Below are 27,845 nucleotides of genomic sequence, written 5' to 3' on the forward strand. Positions count from 1 at the left end.
CCCCTACTGAAAGCAAATGATAGCTAGATGCAAGATGGAGGGGTTTATGGAAGTTTTTGAAGTGTTTCAGTAGCCAGGAGGCTGGATCATTAATATGTTGTCTCTGTTTCCCAATACAAGGGCATTATTTTATAATTTTAACATTATGAGAGGTAGTAGGGAGTCAACATTTGGCATTCCAGCATCACAAAATGACATGTTGTAGGATCACCAGATTACTGACAAAAGTGAATAAACTGTTGGTGAGACTATACACCAGATATACAGCGGCAGGTCGGCAGCTTTCAGCGAAACGCCGTACCCGTATTTACCAGCGATTGGCACCAGGTACCCGCAATCGATACCCGTGGAGACAGAACGGTGGACTGCTGTTGTAAACACAGCAGGCCGTTGCTCTGTCAGCAATCAACACAGGTCTCCTGTTTTCCTCCTATTTGGATTGATTTCATAAGCCCACCCCCCCCAGTTAGAAAACACCCCTTAGACATACATTTAACCCTTTGATCGCCCCTGTTGTTAACCCCTTCCCTGCCAGTGTCATTAGTACTGTATCAGTGCATATTTTTAGCATTGATTACTGTAGTAATGTCACCGGTCAAAAATGTCAGGCGTCCAATCTGTGTGCCCCAATGTTGCAGTCCCGCTAAAAATCACTGATCGCCGCCATTACTAGTAAAAAAATAAATAAAAAGGACATAAATCTTTCCACTAGTTTGGAGACGCAATATCTTTTACCAAAAATATGAAGCAGAATACAAACTGGCCTAAAATGATGAAAAATTTGATTTTTTTTTTTTTTTTTTTTATTATTGGGAATGTTATATAGGAGAAAGTGTAAAATATTGTTTTTTATTACAGAATTGTCGCTCTTTTTTTGTTTAATATTGTTTTTTATTACAGAATTGTCGTTCTTTTTTTGTTTATAGCGCAAAAAAATAAAAAGGTGATCAAATACCACCAAAATAAAGCTCTATTTGTGGGAAAAAAGGACATCAATTTCATTTGGGTACAGCGTCGCACGACTGTGCAACTGTCAGTTAAAGTAACGCAGTGCCGAATCACAAAAAATGGCCTGGTCATTAAGGGGGTAAACCTTCCGGTCCAGAAGTGGTTAAGGATAACTATTTAGGACTCTACGTCAACAGAATAACAATCCTTCCAATGCAGCAGTGTCCTGTATTCAGTAACATACTATAGATATATAAGCCACAGACTCTATTAGATGAAAAATAAATGTGGTGGCTTACAGTAAGTGAACTTCAGCAACTAGCAGCATAACTCACCTCATTTTCAGAAGCATAACTTTGATATACACAATAAGGGTTCTTAATATTTATTTGTTTCTGTGGGTTGTTCTTATGCTAGATGCCTTTTCTAAAATATTTGTTCTATTTTGTATAAAGGGCTTGTACATAATACCACTTCTCTGTATTCTGGGTGTAAATTTCCTTATCTGGGTGTAATTTTCATTATTATTCTTAAATTCCCTTCGTGCCTTTAAGGCACTTTAACTGGGCCTTAAAGTGATTGTAAAGTTTAGTTTTTTTTTCTATTAAAATAACAATTATGTTATACTTACCTACTCTGAGTAGTGGTTTTGCACAAACAGCCCAGATCCTCCTCTTCTTGGGTACCTCTTCGGCTCTCATGGCATCTCCCTCCTGTTGAGTGCCCACACAGCAAGCAGCTTGATATGGGGTCACTCGAGCCGAGCTGCAGCTCCGTGTGTCCATTCAGATATGAAGCTGTGGTTCAACCCTGCCCCCTCTCTCTCCTAATTGGCTAAGTTTGATTGACAGCAACGGGAGCCAATGGCGCCACGGCTGTGTCTCAGCTAGTCAGTAAGTAGAGTCCCATGAGGCCGAGGCACTCGTGGACATTGCTGGATAGAGATTAGAAGATGGGCTCAAGTATGTATGGGGGGCTGCTACACACAGAAGGCTTTTATATACAGAATACATGCATACATAGATATGCAGAATACTATGCATTCATAGAATGCATTAAGATAAAAATACTTTCTGACTTAACAACCCCTTTAAGGAAATAGGGCAGGATGGATTTACTGATCTTGTGGCCACTGTGATTGGCTGTACCTGCCAGCTCTCGATCTTAACATGAGACTCAGAGCTGTCAGTGACGCGCAGTGCACTTCCAACACAGAAATCTCAGTTGCCATGGACACATGTGTGGCATATATATTGTAAATGTCACTCGCACACAGTGTCAAAAAAATATATAAAGTGAAAATTGCCAAGGTCTGGGATGCTGCAGCTTAATGGTATGTTGTCCCTATATACTAAACTCTTCTAATTAATGCTGGGCTTCCCTATAAATGTGCACCGTGTACTATTAACAAGAATAAAAATAAAGTGCTAATGTGCTAATAGAATCAAACATTAATGCAGCAAAATACTCATAAGTGCATACAATACATTTAAATGAAAAGTTTGAAAATGTAAAATGTTCAAAATAAATACAATCCATAAACTTGAAATCAAGTATGCTCCCAGTGATGTGAATAGATATTCATCAAAAGAATGCCAAAGAAAGTGATCTGTGTGCATGCAATGTGCAACTACAAATCAAAGTGCGTGGCGGGTACACTGGTTACGTACAACATCACTTCCGCCGAGTGGAACGCATGCTGCCCCAGGGAATGGTGAGCAGTGGCGATCCCAGAACCTAACCAGATCATTCCTAGTGCCGGGACATGGCACTAAACTATGTTGCTTTTATAAGTATCTTTTTAATAAACTGTATCACGATATGTCCTTTCCGTGAGCTTGTTTTTTGCCCATGAACCAGATCCAATGAAAGGGACTCCATGTTTCTGGGTGGACCAACATATATATTCAAGTCTGGTAAACCTGACTCAGCATAAGCTCAGGGGGTTCACTACTACAGGGTGAGTGCGTACCCTGGTGGGAGCACTGACGTTGATTTGCAGATTGAACGCACACAGGGTACTTTCTGCTTGCCATTCTTTTTATGAATATCTATTCATCACTTTCACTGGTAGCATACTTGATTTCTTGATTTTTTTATAGACTTTATTTATTTTTACCATTTTTTATATTTTCAAGCTCTTCATTTGAATGCATTAGATGCACTTGTGAGTATTTGTTTGCGTGAATGTTTGATTCTATTAGCACATTCTTTTTATTCTTGTTAATAGCACATATTTGTAGCATGCTGGCACTAAAGCCCACCCTCTTTACTGCCACAGTATGTTGTGTTATTATAACGCATGATTATAATATGGTGACACTTCTCTTGCAAACTAAAAGTGTGATCATCTTTGCCATACATGAGTTTTTTAAATCAAGTTTTTATTGCAGCAACAAAGCATATACTGCAACAAAACTCATACAGGTATTTTGACAGCGTGGTACACATCACATGGGCAATATATTAAAATGATCTAGAGCATGAAAACCATTAGTATTGCATTGTAACTTATTATTATAAAGAGAAAAAGTACAACACAACAGAAAAAAATGACTGATCTTCAAGTGGTTAAAGAAGAATTCCTCTGACCACCACATAAAACAGCTCCACCAAAAACATATTAGGAGCTATGCAATAACACATTTTTTTGGCATTATGGCCATATTAGAAAATCCAGCGCCAAATTCACATAAGTCGTTTTCTTGCTATTTCCAATGTATGCGACAATTTCATGTAGTTCATATGTGCAGCACTTTTACATTCTGAAACTATGGCTACAACATATAAATTAAAAAATACCACTATATCCTCAATTATAAAAATGGAATTAAATAACAAGCTATTGTGTTTGTATGTGTTGCGTTGAGCTGCAGAGACAATTCTGCAGTTTTGCAACAGTTTCATATATAACTTAACAACAGTTACTGTACATGAACCTGATCATTTGTTGCCCGGATGGTAGACATATTTCTACTGACAGTCCTTATGAATTCCATGGGGTTGTTTTTATGTCTGTATGAGCTAGGACCACACAATAACATTTAGGGTCCATTCACACTAGCGCAACTTGTCAGGTGACTTGGTCGCCTGACAAGTCGCGGTGGGTCGCTCGCCATTGAATAGTACAGGACCCGTTCTAATAGGAGTGACACAAGTTGCTCCGACTTAGAAAAAAGGTCCTGTACTACTTTGGGGCGACCTGGAGGCGACTTGCATTGACTTCAATTATATGAAGTCCGTACAAGTCGCGCCAAGGTCGCGGTGCACGCTGTGCACCGCGACTTCACAGGTCGCCCCACCAAGTCGTGTCGCCCCAGTCTGAATGGGGTTTTAAACTTCAAAGTTTTATTGGTTTACAAAGGTAGTACAAGTGCGGTAAATAACAAGCAAATATTGTTTTGTACAAATAACAAATACCAGTATGCTAATTTGAGTTTTCAAAATTAAACATTGTTGTAAATTATTTCGTAACTCGTTCAAACAACAGTATAATCGTAAAGACTGTGAATGACATTGTAAGTGTCTTAGACATGGAGAAGGAAATTTAGACAGAGTGCAGGTACAGGTAGGAACCCAGCAGGGACAGAATTGCAGGACGGTGTAGTGTTCTCACGGAAGGGTCCGGTGATTCCGATCAGTCAAAGATCACCGGGTCCTTCCGAGTGTTGGAGCCAGACTTTCCAGTTATTTGTGAATGAACATGTTTTCAGGTTGGCCTTGGCACAGGCATATTCAAGTCGGCGGTTTTCATTTAATATCTGGAATACTTCCCCTAATGTGGGGGTTGAGGAGATTTCCATCTCCTTGCTATAGCTAGACGTATAGAAATGAGGATATGTGTAATAAATATATTTCGATGGGAGGGCCAGAGGTGCGAGTCCATGCTGAGTAACACCATTTGAGGGGTTAAACTGAAAGAAAGACCTATGGAGGAGGTGAGAAATGCAGAGATATCCGACCAAAATGTCCCCAATGCTGGGCAGTGCCACCAAGTCACAATGACATTTAAATTGTAGCTTTTGTGTGTAGCCACTCATCTCTCATACTGCATCACAACAGTGTTTCTGGTCTGGTTTATATAAATGTAAAGTCACCCTGTCCATCACCAAGATGTGTCAAGCAGTAGAGTAGTAGGCACAGACACAGATATTATCTGAATGTGTCAAACACTTGGTTGGTATTATCCAGCTTTCCCTCTGAAAAGGAATGTAAAAGGTAAAAATGTTTATTGGATAAAATTGGGTAATTGAAAAATCTGATTTAAAGGAGTATCCTTTTTAAACCTGTTTGGTTCCTTCTATAGGTGTAAAAAAAAAAAAAAAAAAAAAAATATCCACATACATGAAAACTATCTCATATACAGTAGATGTCCTTAATATAAAGTCTTTAATAATTACAACTTACAGTACAGCTATATTTGTAGAAAGGATGAAGTCGGCTGTAAAAATTGGTGATTTCCAGCACAATATTAGTAAGCCTTTAAACCCAATTTTAATAAACGTACAAGTTAGCGCTCCTCTCTTGTTATTGCCCTGTTGTACTGTAATACATGATAATTAAAACACACTTAGTTTTGTGTTTTCTTACAGCTCTGCATGATTTTACATCACACTGTGCTGACTTGTACCAAAAATGTAGCCAATAATCCCTACATCAACACATTCAGCAAAATCATAAAGCATTCATCACACGGTCATATAGTATTTGACTGCACAATCTTATAGAAACTACACACTGCATTAAAATAATATTGTTCCAACAGATGCTTATTATTAATAACTTAATTTGCAGACTACAGTGAAAATATCAAATAAATCAAGTGATAATTATAAAAATTCAATGGTTAAATAAATGCCCATACCAACAAAGAGATTCCATTCAATATCCAAATCAGCTTGATTAGCCAAGCAGCCTTTCATCACATTGAGACAGTAGTTGTGGCAAGGTTTCAGTGTGGGCAGTCCACGACAGTACGGGCAATACAACATCTTCAGGAGTGCCCGAATGCACCCTGCATTTGGGCTGAGCTGTAAAAAAAGAGACATGGTTTAGAAACTGTAGCTCTGACTGGAAACAAAAATCACTAAATTAGAATATGTTTATAAGGAAGAGTGGTAAGAAATCTGAAAATTTAGGTTTGAGGCAATGTATGTGAAAAACTAGGTTTTGAAGCAATGTAATGCAACATATTAAAATGTATGTAAACTCTAACACTGAACATCTGTTATTTGTTCCCTTCTGGTAAATATATCATTGGAATCATCTTGTTATATTCGTTATAGTTAAGTACATACAGCCTGTTTTTTTCCTCAAGGAGGACATTTAGCCTTTCTTGTGCTTACCTTGGACTACACATTGACTAGCATATAGGTATAGAGATCTGAGAGTGGCAGTGGTTGCATAGTTTGACAAAAGTCACTGGGCAGGGTTCACTAAATGATACAGAGATCTGGAAAACCCCTAATTGTATGGGGAGAGTGAGTCAGTCATACTAAACACCGCGCCACCCTTATTTTCTTGAAAATGGGCTATTTGGTACCAAAAGAAGTCAGATTTACATCTCAGGTCTATGCTAGACATTTGTGGAAGGTGAAAACTTTGATGGAATATAGCCCAGTTTAAGACACATTTGACACAAAGCAGTAAACTAAAAATTAGATGGAATGTAAAGATGTCATAAACCTCCACTAGCAAGCAGTGGCGGCTAGTGCTCCATTGGCTGGGAGGCGGCAGACGGACCACACCATACCCCCCAACCACACCATACCCCCCCCCCCCCCCCGTGGAGGACATGCAGCAGCGGCTTCCCCTGGCAGCGGCGGCGGCGGCTTGCCCTGCGTCTCCTCCCTCCTTTTCCTCCTTGGCCAATAGCATGGCTTCTCCTTTCATCCAATCAGGAAACGGGTCCCAGGACCCGCTTCCTGATTGGCTGGGAGGAGAATCAGTGTGATAATAATGTTCATTCGTTATTGCCACACAACTCGTGGGCTCAGGGCGCAGTGCTCTGCGCCCTGAGTCCACACTTTTTTGAAGCCTATTAGAGCCTCTGGCTCTAATCACATGCTTCAAAAAAGAAACCCATTGGAATCCATGCGTCTGGCACCCTGCATGTAGATTAGAGGGGGCCAAACGCATGGATAGGGGGCCGCAACTGCTAGCAAGGTCTTTAAGTGATTCCTAATGAGGCCAGTCATAAATAGTCTGACAGATCAGCTAAGCAATACTCATACCGCGTCTATTTTTTATACTTTTATTACATGATCCAATTTAGTTAGACAACAAACATCTTATTTTACAAAGGCCATGTTTGGTATCAAATACATTAGAATTTCACTCTACTAAATATTATGCTGGTTGTCCAATTGTGAAAACTTGTTAAATGGGAATATAAATGTATTTAGGATAGTTGGCATTAGAGGTGTGTCAACTCAGCACAACAAAACTCCTTCAAGACACCCCTCTGATCCTTTGAGTGGGTATGTTAACCCTGTAATACCAGGACCAGAAAAAGATGGTTTAATTTGCAGCCATGGGATCTCGCTTTCCATCAAAACTAAGAATTGCTAAGAGTCATTTATGTGGGCTAGTGATTGTGCCAAATCAAATTAGACTTACTCTCCGAGTTAATCAGACTTTGCACTAAACCAAAGACCAAGAAAATTTTGCTTAAGTATTTTTCACTTTTAATAACTTTTTACTGTTGATAATGGCTCTTTTGTAATATTGTTATGCAAATATGTTTTGCACTATTTTTCTGTGCATGAAAGTAAAGAATTGTCAATATGCAGCTCCCCCTGCAGCCCTCCCTAATATTTACCTGAGCCCAAGCACGATCCAGTGATGTGCAGGAAAGCGGCTGCTCTCCCAGGTCTCTGCCTCCTCATTGGCTGTGAGACAACAGCAGGAGCCATTAGCTCCCACTGCTGTTAATTACAGCCAGTGAAGAGGGAGCAGGGGCGGTGCCAAGCCCTGTTCGGTGTTTCCTATGGACATACAAAGTGGAGCCCCCGAGCGGGCATGCACGAGTGCCCTCAAAACAAGTGGCTTGCTATGGGGGCACTCAGATAGGAGGAGGAGCCAGGAGCGCCGGTGGGGGACCAAAGAATAGGAGAATCAGGGGTGCTCTGTGCAAAACCATTCCACAGAGCAGAAAAGTATAGCATATTTGTTATTAAAAAAAAAAATAAATAAACCTTTAATATCACTCTAACCCTTTTGCTGCCAGAAGCGTTTTTGCATTTTTTGCACTCAAAATGCACATTTGACCAAGAGATTAGTTGAAATCCCAACACATTATATATTTTCTGAAACCAAAATACAGAGAATAAAGCAGTTGTATTTACATTTTCTTTTTTGGTCACAAGTTAAAGTGCACAGAAACACTTACCTAATTTTTGGTCAAATATAAAATATGAAATTGTGTCAAGTATAATATATAATATACTGTGTATATATGTATGTATCTATAATATATATATATATATATATATATACAAATGTATGTACAAAACATGTCAAGCTTTAAAATTTGTACGTGCCCAAGATGACAAACTTCAGTAAGCAGAATTTTCCATAATCAATGCTTCAAAAGCGCCTACAGGTCTCCAGTTTAGAGGTAACCATAAATGATGGCAAATCAAGTGTCATTTGTTTCTTTCCTGACCACAATGGTCAGGGAAAATGACAACTGAATCTGGAAGTTAAAAAAAAAAACATTCTTACTAGCTATTGACAAATGGACATTCATTGGTCTTCCACCCCTCTACCTGGCAACACTCGCCATCCCACAGGTGGAACAGGGGAGCTCAGGAAACATGATGGAGGGGCAACACTGGGGAAGTGCCCAATCCAGGGGTCCTTTGAAACCATCCAGTAGATCACTTACGCATGGAGACCAACAGCCCACTTGTGAAGTTTACATGAATTCCTGAATACTGTTATAACTATTGGAAGTATGTGTAAAACCCCGCTGCTGCCAATATAAGCCTTATGCTAGTGGCAGTGAAAGGGGTTAAAAAGTTGCCCACCAATGCCAAGTGCGTCTTCCATTGTTAGTGGAAAAAAGTTGAAAGAATGTGAGCAATGGCTAGATGTTAAGGATAAACCCCCAAACATTTTAAACGCCCCACTACAAAAACGTGCCACAATTATTGGTGTTCGGGGGCATTTTAACTTCCCAAAAACATCCCCACAGTCATTAGTGGTTATTGGTATTTTAAAATCCCCACCCCCATCATTGGTGGTTGCTAGCACTTTTACATCCTCCTCCAAAAATCAGTGCTGAGCATGTACATTCATTTTTGTGAGCATGCATGCTCAGCACTGGTATTGGCAACCAGTGGCCTTTATAAACAGAAGCAATGCAGAAGGAATTTTCTGAGTGGTCTTCAGCTGTTCTTGTTTATCTGACATCTGACCTACTGATCCTCCCTGCGTATGACCCAGCTTGCATTTTGACCTATGCTACCCCTTTCTGCCTTGAATCCTATTTGCTCAGCTGTTACTGACCACAGCTTATATTATTAAACTATTTCTTTCCCTCCTGATTAAATACTAAGTTGCCTGGCTGTTTTAGACCTGTGCTTGTTTACTGTACTCTGTCTTTGGCTCCTGATCCAGTACCACATTGTCCAAATGCCTGGTTCCTGCTTGGTGAGCTTCTGCTCCCAGTTCTGCACATCTGGCTGCAATACTGACCCATCTTGGTATTTATGCTACTCTGTGTCCTCACACTCTCCCTTTCAGGAGTGTTGTGCAGGAGGTGTAAGAGGAGCCCCCCCCCTCCCATCTTCTTAATCTCTGCTAGTTAGGTGATAAACATTGGCTATAATCACAATTGGTCTATAATCACTTCCTTTATCAGGAGAACAGATTATTTCACTCAGTTCTCCTTTCTCCCCCATCTATGTTGTAAGAGGAAGTGGAGGGCTCACCAATGTAAACAATACTACACTGTTTACATTGGTAACTGCTGCAATTGATCATCATAGCAATCCCAGGGTACAGAGCCACTCTAGTTGGCTCTGTATTTTATTGATGCACTCTGCTGTCTCATGGCAGTGGGATCACTGGCTTTGTGCGTGCGCACAAGGGTAAACAACACAGACATTTGTGTATGTCCACCAGCCCTAGTAGGGGCACTGCCCAGTTATTTAGTTACAATGGCCTTGTGTAATATGGTCAAAGGAATAAAATGTTGATTTTTTTTTTTTTTTTTTTTTTGCTTTGACATACTGTATACTTTAAAAGAGAAGTGCAAGGTTTAAAAATACAAACCTACAAACTCACCCAGGTGGATGCAGCATAGATCTGATGCTGCATCTGTCCCACACCGCCTCTAAGACTGAGAACTGAGTGATCAAAATCAACTGATTGCTCAGTCCTCTGTCTTCAGAGAGCTGGTGTCAGTCATTGTCTTCTCTGCCCCTCCAGCGCTCACTGCAGTGTCCTGAGAGGCTAATCCAGCTGAAGATCCAAGCATCTGGGTGGATCTCCGACTTTAAAGATGGGATCTCTCCAGATTCTGGACTGGCTGACATGAGCCAACAACTGACAGTGGACTTTAGCCTGCTGTTGCCTGAATCTGGACCGTAGGATTGCAGAACAAATGTTAGAGAAGTAGGTCAAGAAGAGCTTTGACCCTACTTTTCCTTTAATGAAATATTGAATTTTCTCTGTTAAATGCTGAAACACGTAGCTTGACCTTCCACACAGGGCTGTAGTGGATGTACAGAAATACATCCTTTGGCAGGTAAAACAAATGCCATACATTTCAGCTGTCTATTTCGTTTTTTGCATTCATCTTTAACAAAGGACTCTTTATGTCATATACAGTAAGTAGGAATTCTTCTAGCAAACAGCTCTGATTTTTAACTGAGCCTACAGCATCCTGAATATTTCCCCTGTCCATTCTCTCTGATACTGTATACTAAACTGCTTTACTACCCTGGGAACTAAAAATGCAGAATTATAGTTGAATGGTCTCCATTAGGACTTCATCCTCTCTTCCATAGTAAAGCAGTATTTATAAATGCAGTCATACTTCATGCTGCAGATACCTGACAGCTGACAAAGAACAAATCTGTATATTTTAAATATGATTGTTGTGTTAAAACAGTCAGCAGGTTACTGAATAATATAAGCCTAATACTGTTTTTTGTGTGAATAATGAATGTCAGAGTGGAGTTCCATGTCACAAGGTGCTTTTCTTGAGGTCAACCTCGGAATCATAAGTTACAAAGAGAGTGAGCCACCTTCACTTTTCCAATTCATGGAGAATCATAACAAACATATTCAGTCCCATAAAACCTAGAGCTATGAGGATTGGACCATGTGAAAAATTAATCTCATAGATGTGGCTGATAAATTAAATATTTGAAAGTCTATTATCCTGATCTACAAGGGCAATTCTCAGGCAGCCTTTTGTACAGGTTCATACACATTAATTAGCACTCATTCTTTAAGTTACCACACTGAGTTCAGGTATCAAAATTGTGAAATATGCTGCAGATTAGGGGAATATGGTCCACACAAATTAGGAAAATAAGACTATATCCCCTCCAGGCAGTGACTGGTATATACTGTTGAAGTAGATTGGAGATGTCCAGTGTCATAATTAAAATTTAAAAGGTTAATATTTGTTTTATTGGTAAATTAAAAAAAAAGGCAAAAATGGCACTTGAGGAAAAGAATGGTGCCTGTCTGCATGGAACTGGAGGCTGGGGACAGCATTTGGGGGAAAGTAAAGCAATGTAGTTTGTCTAAAACAGGTAAAAACATCCTAAGATTCAGGCCAAATGGGTCTATTCAATAACATAAAACCAAAATACAAATATCCTAATTTAAAAAAGGTGCAAAGCCCATAACAGCTGATCAGAATTAATTGTGTCTGACTTAAAGTGGAACTTCACCGCCATCTCTATTTCTTCCCATGTCCCTCTGCTGTGCCGCCATCTCACAAGGTCTGATGCATGTGAGGCAATCCACCACCTTGCACTGCACAGCTGCTGTGAATTAGCCCTTACTGTCCCTGAACAAACCTAAAATAAAACGGGGCCAAAATTATTCCCCTTGTTTTGTTTGGCGGGCTTGCCATTGCAGCATGGTATTTCCATTCAAAAACTTCATTTGGATGTCAAAAAAATAAAAAAAACAGGAGGTCAGGAGGCGGCAGTATTGCATCCTGAATGTCTGTCAGCTTCTCTAGTACCTCTCTCTGAAAAGTTATCTGCAGTGAATGCTACTACAAGTGTAAACAAACCAATAATCATTTCCAAATTTAGGAATCCTCTAATTATTAGAATATAAATGTAGTTTAGTAAACTGAAGACCACATTCAGGGCCGCTGATAATGCACTAAAGCCTGCCCATCTGTACTGGGCCCAGGCCCCATCAGTTCAAAAGGGGGGCCCAGGTACCTGCCTAGCAGGAGGACCGGCTGTACTGTTATTGCAGACACCAATCCTCTTCTGTCTCCAACTGCAGCACTGCCAGCTTCTCCTCCTCTCCCTTCTTCCAGCTGCACTGCAAGGGGGTGGGTTCTAGCACATGCACCCCTTCCATCTGCTGCCCAGGCTGCCCTGCGTGCTCCTTTTCCCTCGCAGCATTTCCAGATTTCCTCCTTTCCCACCGGCAGCTGCTGCGGGCACACAGGGGGATGTCATACGCTTGCTCTTCCTTTTCTGAATGAACACAGTGCTCAATCAGTACCAATCACCAATCATCTTGTTTTTTTCTTCCCATAAAAATAACAAACATGTTATACTTACCTGGTCTGTGCAGTTGATTTTTCACAAAGCAGCCTGGAGTCTCCTCTTCTTGGGTCCCTCTTCTGCTCTCCTGGTCCCTCCTGTTCAGTGCCCCCACAGCAAGCAGCTTGCTGTGGGGGCACCCGAGCTGAGTCACAGCTCCCTGTGTCCATTCAGACATGGAGCCCTGACCTGGCCCTGCCACCTCCCTCCCCTGATTGGCTAGCTGACTTTGATTGACACCAGTGGCAGCCAATGGCGCTGCTGGTGTGTCTCAGCCAATCAGGAGGGAGACTCTCGGACAGCTGAAACACTCGTGGACATCGCTGGACAGAGAGGGACCTTAGGTAAGTGTTAGGGGGGCTGAGGGGGGCTACTGCACACAGAAAGCTTTTTATCTTAATGCATAGAATAATAGATAAATATAACCTTCTTCCTTTATAACTCTTTTAAGCTGTAACAGTTTGATAATATAATTGCATTATTTTACTTAGCAATGTGTTATCACATAATAATCACATAACTCTTATGCACAGCTCTTCAAAGGGAAGCAAAGCTTAGAGTTATGGACTAAACAAATGTCTGGAGGAAAGTGTGTGTGCGCTTTTCTGCTGTGCAATAGAAGAACGTCAGATAATGAAGCTGTGCCTTACTGAGTCCTTCTTATGGAAAATTGCTACATGATTTAAAATGGATTTCTGGCAAAAAGGGTTTTCACCTTATTTAGGATTGTTCAAAGAAAAGACATAACCTCTCTTGGCAGCGTAAAAGAGATTCTAAATGTTCTCATCCTACTAAACAATTTTTGTAGCTGTCTTTAGATTTCTTGGGAAGGCTTGCTTTCACTTTCTATCCCAATGACCACCTGTCACTGGAAAAGGAAGCAAGAGAAAATCTTCCCGAAAGTGACACATGAATCGATAACAAAATGAAAATCTAAGCCACTCAGAAAAAAACAAAAAAAATGCTTTGGTTGCAGTTATGCATTGCACGTTTTGCCTGATCTATTTAACAAGACATGCTTTTTAGGAAGAAGTTATTTTTAAGGAAATTTGGACTTTCCAAGTATGTAATGATGAAACACTGTTTGCAAACAATCTCTTTTTTTAACTTTGTTAGTCTGAGTGTACATTTTCACAGTGCATTGTACAGGTACATAGTGCTTTCATTTCAGAAGACTTGCATCATGATTCAACATGCAGTTTCCTTTAACTAAGACTGGGTATGATTGGGTCAAACTGCCAAACACTCTAGCTAAATTAGGCCAGTTCGCCCTTGTAAACAAACCAGCCAGGGATCATGGACGCGCAATGTCATTTATCAAATATGGTAATGACTTAGAGAATGGCTTTTTACACTCCCCTTGCAAAGTATCCTCCAAATGTCGAAAGACACATTGTCTGGTATGGTTTTGGAAGGGGCGGAGGGGTACATATGCTCATCCATCACCCTTATAAGAGTCTGGTTTGAATTTTAGAGAAAACCCCATGCTGTTTTTTTTTCTCTCGCTTTTTACTGTCTCTTAAAAAAAAAATGTGGGGATTTGTGGGTGAAGATCATCATAAGATCAGGCTTATCAGAAGCCTATCAGATATCCTCCTCTCCTAGGGGAATGGGTATGGTGAATGCTTCACTGCCCACCTTGCAAGGTAACCTCCTAATGCTGAAAGTATGTGACCTGGTAAGGTTTAGAAAGGGGAGTGCATGGTTGCTACCTTACTTTCCAGGCCACCCATGCTGCATGCATGGATAAGGGTCTGGTATGAATTTTAGGGTGAATACCACACCTTTTAGGTGTTAAATCGTGATGTCCTGTAACCTCACATGCAGCTTATGAGCATATTACAAAAAGGTTTTTTTGCCCTTTAAGCCACAATAAGACCCTCTCCCGCTGATATTTTAAAATTAATTTTAAAAAAGATTTAAAAATATATTTTTTTAAATATTTTTTTTTGCATTCTCTATTACATTGCAGTGCCTAGGTATCCGTGACCTTTTTAAAAAAAAAAAAAAAATAGCTTGCAAATTAGCCTCTTGTAGACTTCGCTAGGGTTCACTGCTATGTTCCAGGTTTGTGGACTTTCTGGCAAGTTTTCTTTAATTCTCCAGAAAACTAAACTTTGCTTGGTTGCTCATTCTTCATTAAGACCAAAAAGAGCATGAAATAACAACTCTGGTTCCGAATATGAAAAGGACTATAGGCGTATTATACCTTTTTATTATTTAATGTCTCTCTGGGAGAAATTCATCACAACTTGAGCACACAGAATCAGGAGCAGCTGTGCATGACAACCAATCAGCTTCTATCAAGAAAGAGGCTGATTGCTTGTAAGGATGAGCTTTGAGTTCGAGTCAAACGTAAGTTCGACTCAAACATCGGGCATTCGTGTGTTCACTGAACACATGAACAAAAGGGGGTCTCTCAGCAAGTACGCCCGCTGATGAGCATCCCATAATGCACTGCACTGGTGCAGTGAATAAATTACTGATTGTCTGATGATTGGCCAAAGCATGCACATGACCTGTATGCTTTGACCAATTACAGCACAATGTCCGTGATTGGCCAAAGGCAGGGTGATTTTAGCCAATCATGGTTCATGGGCTAAGTCCACGCCCCACACTATTTAAAGCTGCTGCTTATACGGCAGCAGTGTATAGCGTGTTAGGAGAGATAGGAGTGAGATTAGGCAGGTAGTTAGTGGATTGTGCATTGATCAGGCAGTGTAGTGTGTGTATGTGTGTATATATGTATATATATATATATATATATATATATATATATATATATATATATATAATTTATCAGGTATTGCAGGATACATATCAAGCAGTGCAGTGTAGTGTAGGGCTGATTCTTATGACATTTAAACTTGCTTGCGGCTGTAATGTATTGTCGTCTCCCGGCAATACAGATAAAAAACATGAAAAAAACGGCATGGGGTCCCCCCTAGCCCATACTATTTTTCAAAAATTGAAAAATAAATCCGGCGTGGGGTCCCCCCAAAATCTATACCAGACCCTTATCCGAGCAAGCAGTCTGACTGGACAGGATGGGGGGGACGAGCAAGTGCCCCCCCTCCTGAACCATACCAGTCCACTTGTCCTTAACATGGGGAGGGTGCTTTGGGGTGTCAAGGGCCTCTTCCTGGACAACCCTGGGCTGTGGTTGTTGAGGTCTGTGGGTGGGGGGCTTATCAGAATCTGGAAGCCCCCTTTAGCAAGAGGGCCCCCAGATCCCACCCCCAAGATCCCGCCCCCCCATGTGAATGGATTTCGGATACATCGTCCCCCTACCTAATCACCAAAAAGCTTTACTAAAGCCAGTTTCTGAAAAGTTAAAGACAAAAGCCAGTTTCTGAAAAGTTCTTTATTAAAAAAAATAAAAAATAGTCCCATTGTCAATCACATCGCCCGCCGCAGCACCTGAAAAATAGAAAGGAAAGAAAAACTTTGCCGTCTCTTCAGACACCTCCGGCGTAATGAGCTGCTGGAGCTGTGACAGCTCTTTTATAGGAAAGGGGCGGGGATTTTGCCCAACAATACATCGCAAAAAAACCCCCAATAGATCTTTTGCCCATTCCTGAAAGAGCCACAGGATATGCGTATGCCTTCAAACATGTGTGAAGGCAAAGATGGCCAGGCCCAGCTCCCTGGCTGACTACATGGAGACAAGTGGAAAAATCTGGGTCTGGGACCTTGCATTTCAACTTTTTAATAAGGGGTATCGCATCTACCTGGAAACTTCTATACAAGCCTGACCCTTTTCTGACACTGGTACCTCTAGAAAACCCTGGTCTGCAGCAAAGCAAGACCAAACAGGAAGGGCTTCCTACAAAGGCTGGTGACCATAAGGCTACAAAGAGGGGAATCAGCGAGTTTCAGGAACAAAGAAGTGTTGGCCGAGAAGTGGAGGGATAAGTGAGATGTACAGTATATGTCCTGTCCTCCATTCAAAATGATACCTTGGTGGAAATCCATGGACAACACGGTCCAGTCTAAAAGCTTGAGTGGATCTATGATATTATTCAGTTTATGAGGTGGGTGGGTTTCAATGATCAAATGCTACAGCCCTATTTAGCAAAAAGAAGGTTCCTCCAAAAAATTTCCATTTTACCTTTTTCATTTGGCAATTTAAAATTTGTATATCACCCATCACAAGTCCACAGAAAGACCAACCTCCTTTCTTAAACTTAAAGAAGATATTGTCCCTGCTCTCCCAGAAAATATTCCACCCACAGAAACAGGCTGACAACGCCAAAAAAATGTTGGGTATGCAGCAGAGGGGAGTTAGGAGAGACACCAGTTTTCATTGTCCTCAATGTCCCTCCCAACTGGGCCTATGTATCGGAGACTCCTTCCGACATTACCACACTTCAATATATTAGTGAAGGTATAGTGCCCATATTTCTGACAGCCTGCCATTTCCCCATTTCTAATATCTGTGCTGATCATTTGTTTGCTGCCTCGACTGACCATGACTCTGCCTTCCACCTTAACTGACCCGGGCCTGTTTATCCACAATGTCTCTGCCTGCCATCTGGATTGTATATCAACCACATTTCTGCCTCCCACCTAAATTGACCCTGGCCTGTTTATTGACAATGCCTCTGTCTGCCCTCTGGATTGTTTATCAACCATGGTTCTGTCTTCTACCTGGACTGATGTTTCACCCTGCTACTGTAGTAATGGGTTTCAAGGTAACATGGGGGTGTTACATATGTGAGGGGCTTCAGAGTAGTGTTTTTTCCATTTTTTTAAATGCCCAGATCAGGGTCTGGAGTCAAGAGTTTTCAAATAGGTTTGGGTGGGAAGAAGCCTATACCCCTGTGCCCTGGTCTTACCTGACTAAAACCCTAAGCTTGATGTTTCTGCCTGCTGCTGTCAGATCCTGGTCTGTTAATCAACCATGCCTCTGCCTGCTGCCTATTCTTACCCTGGACTGTTTATGGCCGACATTCCTGCCTGCTGTCTGAACCAATACTTTGACTTTGCTGACCATGACTCTGCCTGCTGACTGTACTGACCCTGGACTGTTTATAGACCATGTTCCTGCCTGCTGCCTTGACCAATACTTTTGCCTTGTTGACCATGTCTCTGCCAGCTGCCTGTGCTGACCCTGGGCTGTTTATGGACCATATTCCTGCCTGCTAAATTATTTATTTGGCTGTTGCTGACCATGTCTCTGCCTGGACCAATGCTCTTCTCTGTGAACAACTGTGCTTTTAAAACCACAGGTAATCATTTGTTTAGCCTTTGTTAAGCCTCCTGTACTTCCTGGTCAGTGAACATAGTTATGTACTGTGGGGGCAGCTAAGTTCCAGTAGGTTAGGCTTGCTTGGCTTTTAGCAACAGGAACTGCTGTAGGTGAAGCTACTCTATGCTATATTTACTGACCACTCTTACAGAGGCAACCATTATAGTACATTGTTTTCTTTACAATGTTGGTGTTGATTTTTGTGTTACACATGTTGCAATATTGGGTACATAATCAGTCCAGACATTGAAAAGGTCTTACACACGTGTTATCCATATAACTGGGAGGAGTAGCAGAATGTATTTTGGGGTGTAATTCTAACTATGTCCATGTTTTGTGTTAGAAATATCTTATAGATTGACAACTTTGTGTTAAACAAAAAATACATTTTTATTTTCTTTCCACATTTTCCAAAAACCTGTGGCAAAAAAATAACATGTTCAAAAGGCAAATTATGCCTCATTGAAAATATGTTGGGGGTGTTGGTTTATCAAAATGTGGTCATTGTATGGGTGTTGCCACTGTCCTGGCACTCCAGGGCCTTTAAAAACATGGCAGGTAGTCAGGAAATTAGACGGGTAATTTATACCTTTGGAGCACATGAAGGTGCTATTGGATGTTGGGCCTCTCTTTGTGGCTAGGCTGTGAAAAAGTCATGTGGTATCACTATACTCTGGAGGAGTAGCAGAATGTGTTTTGGGGTGTAACTTCAAGAATGCCTATGGCATGTGTGAGAAATTACTTGCTAATATGACAATTTTGTGAAAATGTTTTTTAATTTCTTCATTTTCCAAAGAATTGTGGGAAAAAAATGATAACTTCAAAAAACTCACCATGACTATTACTAAATACCTTAGACTTTCTACTTTCTAAAAAGTGGTCATTTGGGGGGTATTTGTATTGTCCTGGCATTTTAGGGCCTCAAGAAATGAGATGGGCAGTAAGCACATCAGAATTAAATAATTTTTAATGATGCGTACCATAGCATGTAGACTCTATAATGTTCACATGGACTAAATAATATATACTTATTTGGGTTATTTTTGTACCAAAGAAATGTACCAGTATAAATGTTGGCCTAAATTTATGAAGACTAATTATTTGCAAAATTTTGTACAAAATTTTTGGCCTTTGTTTGCTTATATCACAAAACCCAGCGGTGAATACATTTATGAAGACTTATTATTTGCAAAACTTTGTCCAAAATTTTTTGCCCTTTTTTCACTTCTATCACCAAATGCAGTGGTGAATAAACACCTCCATAAGATAGCTCTATCTGTTTTTAAAAAAATGATAAAAAATTGTGTTTGCGTACAGTGTTGCATGACTGAGTAATTGTCATTCAAAATGTGAGATCACTGAAAGCTGGAAAATTGGCCTGGGCAGGAAGGGGGTAAAAGTGACGGGTATTGAGGTGGTTAAGAATGACAGCGTGGGGAGAGCCAAAAACAAAAAGGAAGCTTTCTCCGGGGCTTCTCATGTAGTTATGAACGAAAGCAGCTAACTCCCAGAAACCTGTATACTATAAATTTTACTCATTTTACTCATTGCTAGTAAATCTCAAAGTTTATTATTTTTACTCTGACATCTAAAAGGCCATGATTCCAAAAAATATGACTTGTAGTAAACTAGTAACGGGTCAAAGGGGCTGGAAGATAGACAAACAAGATTTCTGTATATCCTCTTTACATTAATCTACCCAATGCAATCCCAGAACAATTAGCTTCTAGGTATATATAAGCTCAACCAAGCTAAATAGTAAATGCTTTTATAACGCAATAGTAAAAAAAAGAAAAAAAGACTGAAAATATATTTGAGTCATTGCATGTTTGTGTAGGATTTGCTTCGATGAAGGCTCATTATTATGATACCCCTGAAGCATGAAGGTTGTAAAGCAGCAGAGCCTACTTACAGTACTCTGCATATTGCTAATGTTCATTCATTAGACCATTAGACTTTTTTATTGCAGCAAACAGTTGCAGCTGAATATTTCATAGTTACACAATTCACAGAACAATATTTTATCCACTCTTTAATATTCTACATTATAATCTTATATGGCTCCCATAAGGCGTTAGGGTTTGCAGGGAGATAAATTAAAAGCACACTTTCTTTAAAACTGATATCTATAACTTTTTTTTTTTCTCACAGTAGTCATTAATTGCTTGGTAATAGACTATCACTGCATTTCATTTCAGTGTAGTGAATGAAACATCTGCTGTGCTAACTAGATACATAGGATCCTGTGAAGTTTTACAGAATGCTTAACACTATCAACAGATATAAAAAACTAAAACCTGTTAATTTCCAGGGTTGTATAATTTAACATTCTTGCATTGAAAACATAACTGTTCTCAGACCTAATTTGTAAAGCACATAATAATTTAATAAACTATTTAAACTGTATTAGAAAAACATGATACTAAACAGATATGCTCGTTTAGAGCTTAACTTGTTAACTTGTTATATTAGGAGACCTTTGGTAACCGCACATTCTAACAGATGTCTTTTAGACATCTGTTAGAGTGTACTGTTTAAGCTAATTACATACTACAGTGTTATATATATATTGCATTTCAAAACTGCACAGCTATCCAAAGAGCTTCTAAGACTTATCTGTCACCATGTTCTGGCTTTTCTAAAACCGATGCTGCTGGGCCTAAGGAATATGTATATTGAGGTAAGCAAAGGCAAGGTGCTTTGGTTTGAAGATCACAGTTTGACTATTTAACTGAGGGCAGGATAAGGCAGGCCATACATGATTCGTTTTCTTTCGTTCAACCAGTGGGTTGAATGAAAGAAAATAGATCAATTCCTCAATCCACATATTCGAGGTGGATTGGGGGCTCACTCCCATGGAACTCTTGTATTCTGACAGCAGGGAGGCCTCCCCACTGTCAGAATACAATCATCAGCACTGCCAGCTTTAGCCAATGGCACTGATAAAGCAAAAATTTTCCAACAGCCTAGTTTTACATAAGTTGATTGAGAGATTGACTTCTGTACAACCAGCCTGCCCATAGATTGGTTGAAATTTGTCCGATCACTGCTGAACTTTAGGGCCCATGCACATGGACTAGTATAGGCATTTTTACGCCTATTTTCAATTTCCCAGCACTTTCCTGCACTCAAGGAGCCGTACAAGCCATGCACAGCCTGCAACTCAAGGTATTGGCTGTATGTGGCCATACTCCTAGTAAACATTGATGCTTCTTCACCTTTAAATATACCTGTGCATGGTCATCTTATGTAATTCCTGAATGCAGAACAACACAGCCATGTATAGCCATTCACTTGAATGGAAGGCTATATGCAGCACAAGCAGCTCCCCAGGAGTGGGAAAGCAACGGGAAATTACATTAGGCATACAAAAATGCATGTAATAGTCTGTGTACATGAATACTAAATAGCAAGAGGTAAAAAACAAAATGTTGCAGTTTCAGATCAGTGTGATCTACTGCTCCTTTGTTGTTAGACTTGTGCAAGTTCCAACCATGATGACTTGGAGCTTACAAATGGGACTTTCCCATTTTGTTCCACTGGGGGAACAGGGCAGAGGAAAAGCACTGGGAAAGTCAGTAAAAGCTAGAGGGAAGGGAGGTACTAAAGTGAAAGTAAAATGAACAAAATGTACTATAGCAGACTATTTGGGATCACTGGGTACCTTGCCTATTGCATGCATTTTGTATGATTCTGACAGTTTTATCTATGCCTGAGCAGCCTTGAGTATTCTTGCAATACAAGTGGTTTGCCCATAGGGCATGGTCAACACCTTAAATTATCTACATATACATAGTTACATAGTTAGTGAGGTTGAAAAAAGACATCAGTCCATCCGGTTCAACCTATGATGTGTGTGTGTGTGTGTGTGTTTGCTTTTAACCGTACATTGTATACCCCTCTATGTTGTGGTCTTGAAGGTGCCCATCTAATAGTTTTTTGAAACTATCAATGCTCCCTGCTGATACGACTGCTTGTGGAAGAGAATTCCACATCCTTACCGCTCTTACAGTGAAGAACCCCTTACGCACTTTAAGGTTAACCCGCCTTTTTCTCTAGTTTTAGTGAGTGGCCACGTGTCTTATTGTATCTCCTTTCTCTGAATAGTTTGTTCCTTATGCTAGGGTCGCCAGTACAGTATTTGTACATTGATATCATATCCCCCCTCAATCGTCTCTTCTCCAGAGAGAATAGGTTCAGTGCTTGTAGTCTTTCCTCATAGCTGATGTCCTCCATTCCCCTAATTATTTTTGTTGCCCTTCTCTGGACTCTTTCCAGTTCCAGCACATCCTTCCTGAGGACCGGTGCCCAGAACTGGACAGCATACTCCAGATGTGGCCAGACCAGAGTCTTGTAGAGTGGGAGAATAATCTCTTTATTTCTGGAGTGAATCCCCTTTTTTATACATCCCAGTATTCTGTTGGCTTTGCTTGCAGCGGCTTGGCATTGCATGCCACTGCCAAGCCTGTTGTCTACCAGTACCCCCAAGTCCTTTTCCATCCTAGACTCACCCAGAGGTTCCCCCCCCCCCTAGTGAGTAGCTTGCTTTCTGGTTTCTGGCCCCCAAGTGCATTACATTACATTTTTCGACATTAAACCTCATCTGCCATGTAGTTGCCCACCCCGTTATTTTGTTCAGGTCCGCTTGCAAGGTTTCCACATCCTGCATAGAAGATATTGGCAAGCCTAGTTTAGTATCATCTGCAAATACTGAGATTGTACTAGATATCCCCTCCTGTAGATCATTTATGAATAAATTAAACAGGATTGGTCCCAGGACAGAACCCTGGGGGACCCCACTTTCCACACCCGCCCAATCTGAGTACTCCCCATTAATCATCACCCTCTGGACTCTCCCCTGGAGCCAGTTTTCTATCTAGGTACTCACCGTATGGTCCATACCTACCTTCCTTAGTTTGTACAGTAAGCGTTTGTGGGGAACGGTGTCAAAGGCCTTTGCAAAGTCCAGATACACCACATCCACAGGCTTTCCTTTATCTAGGTGGCAGCTCACTTCATCGTAGAAGGTTAATAGATTGGTTTGGCAAGAACGATTTTTCATGAATCCATGCTGATTACTACTAATAATACAGTTTTCATTACTAAAGTCTTGTATGTGGTCCCTTAACATCCCCTCCAAAATCTTGCAGACTACAGATGTTAGGCTGACCGCCCTATAGTTACCCGGGATACATCTTGGCCCCTTTTTAAATATTGGTACCACGTTGGCTTTTTTCCAATCAGCTGGCACCATACCCGTCTGTAAACTATCCTTAAAGATCAAGAATAATTGTCTGGCAATCACCTGGCTTAGCTCTTTAAGAACCCTCGGGTGCAAGTCATCCGGTCCCGGGGATTTATTTATGTAAGTTTCTCTATTTTAGTTTTAAGTCTATCTTCTGTTAGCCACGGCGGCACTTCCTGAGGTGTATTATTTAGTTTAGCCTTACAAGCTGGGTTAGTGTAGCCTCCCGATTCTTTTGTGAAGACTGAAGAGAAGAAATTATTTAACACTTCCGCCTTTTCTCTGTCCTCAGTGGCCATATTTCCTTTGTCATCTTTTATGGGGCCAATGTGTTCTGGCCTCGCTTTCTTACTGTTTATATACTTAAAGAATTTCTTGGGGTTCTTTTTACTCTCCTCCGCAATATGTCTCTCGTGTTCTATTTTAGCCGCCCTGATTTCATCTTTACATTTCTTATTACACTCTTTGTAATGTTTAAATGCTGCCAATGACCCCTCAGTCTTGTATTTTTTGAAGGCCTTTTCTTTAGCACTAATATGCATTTTTATGTTGGAGTTTAGCTACCCAGGGTTTAGTTTTGCTCTTTTAAATTTATTTCCCTTTGGAATGCACTGGCCAATCCCCTTAAGTATGCTCTTGAAGCACTCCCATTTTTCCTCCTTGTTCTTTGTTCCCAGGGTTCTATCCCATTTGATATTTTCTAGCAGCGAGCGCAGTTTAGGGAAATTGGCTCTTTTGAAATTCAGTGTCCTTATATTACCCTTGTGTTTCCTATTACTGTAATTAATACTGAAACTTATTGACCTATGGTCACTGTTTGTTTGTTTTTTGTATTCTAAAGGAATTTGTTTCAAATAGAATTCTGCCATGAATGATTTTAACAGTTTCAGTGTTCAGTCAGCTTACATTTTCCCTCAACTAGCTTACTTTTCAACTGACTGTATAACTTACAAAAATTGACCTATCTTTAAGAGTCACATAATATTTGTAGCTTTTACAATAAGCGCTGAACCCTTTGCTGCCCTCTTAATCCATAATAGCAAAAAAAACAGCATTTCCCTTCCCCTCTTTTGCTTTAAGAGACCATTAGAGATCACATACGCATGTTGATAAAACGTTTTCTATTTCTCTGTAAGATATACTGAGTTCCATTTCACAGCTGTGTGACCATACATCATATCATGTGTATTTTAGTGCTTTCTGTACTTGGTATATGCAGAATATGATAGTGCATGTTGCATCATAACTTTGTATTCAGCATATAAAAAAAATACATAAATGGCTACAGCTCCCTTGATTTAATAATTAAGTCAAAATATAATGGCCTTCTAATGTCTCTAGCAATTGGATTGGGCAGTGTTACCTGTGTGGATGATAATGCTTGGTTAAGTTCCTGACACTCATTAGAACAGAATAAATGGCTTTCATAAGCTGTAAACATTACAGAACAAGTCACGTTTAATGTGACTGATCACTACTAGTTATACAATGACCTGTGTAGCACTCTCCCCCTGAAGGGGCTGCAGAGAATGATGCTAGAGTACAGAAGCTGCCACACTCAGATACAGTTCCAAGCACATAAGCAAATGTAGACTCAGTTTAGAGGGTGTCTTTGTGTGGATTTATTGCAGAAAACTTGCACAGGAGAGGGATAAGAGTGCAGGATACTGAAAAATTTTGGAAGAAATAAACAGGTGGACAGGGCCGGTGCTTCCACTAGGCAAACTAGGCAGCCGCCTAGGGCGCATTGCAACCTAGGGGCGCAGCCATGAGTTGGCACTCTCTGTCCATCATGAATGATCCTTGTGAGCTGAGGGGAGGGGGCGGCAGTGGGGGAGGAAGAATGGACAGAGGAAGATGCCAGGTGTCTGGAGCAGTGGCTGAACTACCAGGCCCTGGCTTTCCACCACTGTTGGGGGGGGGGGGGCCCAAGAGGCAGGAAGGGAGCCCACAGGAGTGCTGCCTGCATGATGATCCTCTTTGGCTGGAGCTGAATGGTGTAAACCCTGGGCATGAAGTGAATCTCTGCACTGAGCTGGGGGGCAGCCGCTCATTTCCCTGGGTCGGTATTAAGCAGGGAGCGGAGGAGAGCTGAATCTGACCCCAAGCTTGGCACTGGAGGGTGGCACCTTTACTGGAGCAGAAATGACGAGGCACCGGAATGGTCTGAGGAGGTTTGGGATTTGGGACGTGCGGAGTTCTCGGACTGCTGCTTCTCCCTTCACCAGGAGCCGGTTGGAGCTGTGGTGAGCACTGTGGTCCAGAAAAGGCGCATTCTAGAAGAAGGAATCAGGATCACGGTGAAGGAGGGAAGAGTGCGGACCACTCTCTTCATACCGCCCAGTGAGTGTCCCCAGAACAGGGGATCAGGGTCCCTGGGTGTGACATGGAGGTTCCCTGGTGTGAAAGGGAATCAAGGTCACTACGTGTGCCATGGGGATAGGGGTCACTGGGTGTAACCGGGTTTCGGGGTCACCAGGTGTGCAATGAGGAATTGGGGTCCCTGGGTGTGCCATGGGGGACTGAGGTCCCCAGGTGTGACAAGGAGGGACATCAGGGTGCCCAGGCGTGACATGGAAAAACATCAGGGTCTCTGGGTATGACATGGAGGAACATCAGGTGCCCCTGGTGTGACATGGAGGATCATCGGGGTCCCTTGGTGTGGCATAGAGGGACATTAGGGTCCCCAAGTGTGACATGGAGGAATATGGGGGTCACTGGGTATGACAGCATAACATAGAGGAGCCATGAGATCAGGGTTACTGGGTATGACATAGAGGAGTTTTTAACCCCTTCCCTTTTTATTTTTTTGGGGGCGGGGGCGCAAGTAGCTGGTCTTGCCTAGGGCGTAAAATAGTCTAGCACCGGCCCTGCAGGTGGACAAACTTTAGACAGAGGGGTGTGTGTGATTTCTGTGCTGTCTGGGGTGGTGAGGGACTCCCTGATGCTGCACCACTGATACTGATACTACACAGTCGGACAGATATTGTTTTAGGGGTAGTGGTGCGCTTCAGGGGCTAGATGTTTTGTCTATCTCTAAATTTTGTAGGTGAGTACAAGATCTGGGTGCGTATTAATAAATTACAAAAAAAGTGCTAGGTGCTAGAGTGGTGCCAATGTGTTATAATATTGAAAGGGTAATAAATAAATAAATAAATAAATGAATAAAGTGCGTTTGTGTTTCCAAAAACTTTCTGTGAGACTTTAATCGGTATGTAAATCGACTAGATATCCAAATACACTGACGGTGTCTTCTTCACAAATTCAACAAATAAATATACCATCAATTTCATACATCATCATCAAAAATAAATAACCTCAATTAAATCGATCGATAAAATTTTTATTTTTGATGATGATGTATGAAATTGATGGTATATTTATTTATTTATTGAATTTGTGAAGAAGACACCGTCAGTGTATTTGGATATCTAGTCGATTTACATACAGATTAAGGTCTCACAGAAAGTTTTTGGAAACACAACGCACTTTATTCATTTATTTATTTATTTGTTACCCTTTCAATATTATAACACATTGGCACCACTCTAGCACCTAGCACTTTTTTTGTAATTTATTAATACGCACCCAGATCTTGTACTCACCTACAAAATTTAGAGATAGACAAAACATCTAGCCCCTGAAGCGCACCACTACCCCTAAAACAAAAACTTTAGACAGAATCCTCTTGCAACAGCCCTTGTTGGGGATAAGAAAGAATGGCTAGCTTTTATAGGACTCCATGCAAGCAGTCCCAATTCTTACAGCATCATAAGGTACTTAAATTCCCAAGCACGAGTAGATCTGCAATCCCAGTTTAATATCTTACACATAATGATCTAAGACAGCTGTCACCAATTCCATCTTCCATGTGACACTCTTCAGTGAGAAAGAAAAGAATGCTTCTCCAGACCAGCCTCCAAATGTGATGCCCTCCAGCCAAATCCATTTCAGTGGGTCTCCTTCAGGCCCTCAGCCCAGCACATGCTGAGGCTCAACAGCAACACTTCTTAAAACACACACAAGCTACCCCAGGAGGAAACCCCAGAAGGAAAAGAAGAGCCCTGAACAGACCTTACAAACATTTATCATAGCCTCAACAACCTTCTGGTTCTGAGGTCTGACAACTATTCATATCTCAGTGGTTGATCCTCCTACTCAATCTTCTGGAAAATTCTCCCAAAAGCAGGCAGGGGTAATCGACCACCAAACTTATGAAGACTTAACCAGACCAAAAAGACAGTTCACCACTCCACTGAGTACAGCAAAGCCAAAACACTAAATTTAGCCTAGCTAGGGTACATCTGAATTAATTAGAACCTTCAAAAACATACATATTAACTTTTTGCAGCCACAACTGGTGTTTACCATAATATGGTATAGAAAGGACAATAGAGATGACATACAGAGCAGAAAAACAGCATGCCGTATAAAGCTCACCACACATTAGACAATGACAAAATCTTTGTTTAATAAACTTCAAATTTACCAAAACTATAAAATATGAAGACCTACCTAAACTATAAAATCAATCTTTATCCTATCAGACAGGCCCATGCACTACATAGTTATTGGCAGGTCTAAATGTGGTTATGCATTTAGACTGTAATGTGTGTGGTGAGCCCAAACTGCAACAAAATAATCCTGC

At 40.9% G+C, this 27,845-nt stretch overlaps 1 protein-coding gene across 1 annotated transcript in view; it reads right to left on the reverse strand.

Annotated features, from left to right (window-relative positions):
* GPC6 (glypican 6) overlaps positions 1-27,845 on the reverse strand; it is a 1,143,233-nt gene that overhangs the window by 487,216 nt on the left and 628,172 nt on the right. Inside the window, exon 4 of the mRNA XM_082246239.1 lies at positions 5,813-5,978. Within this exon, the coding sequence (XP_082102365.1) occupies positions 5,813-5,978 (166 nt within the window). The remainder of the gene's footprint in view (positions 1-5,812; positions 5,979-27,845) is intronic.

Source organism: Pelophylax lessonae, assembly GCF_965119305.1.
Source record: "Pelophylax lessonae genome assembly, chromosome: 2".
In the NCBI taxonomy this organism is placed as follows: Eukaryota; Metazoa; Chordata; class Amphibia; order Anura; family Ranidae; genus Pelophylax; species Pelophylax lessonae.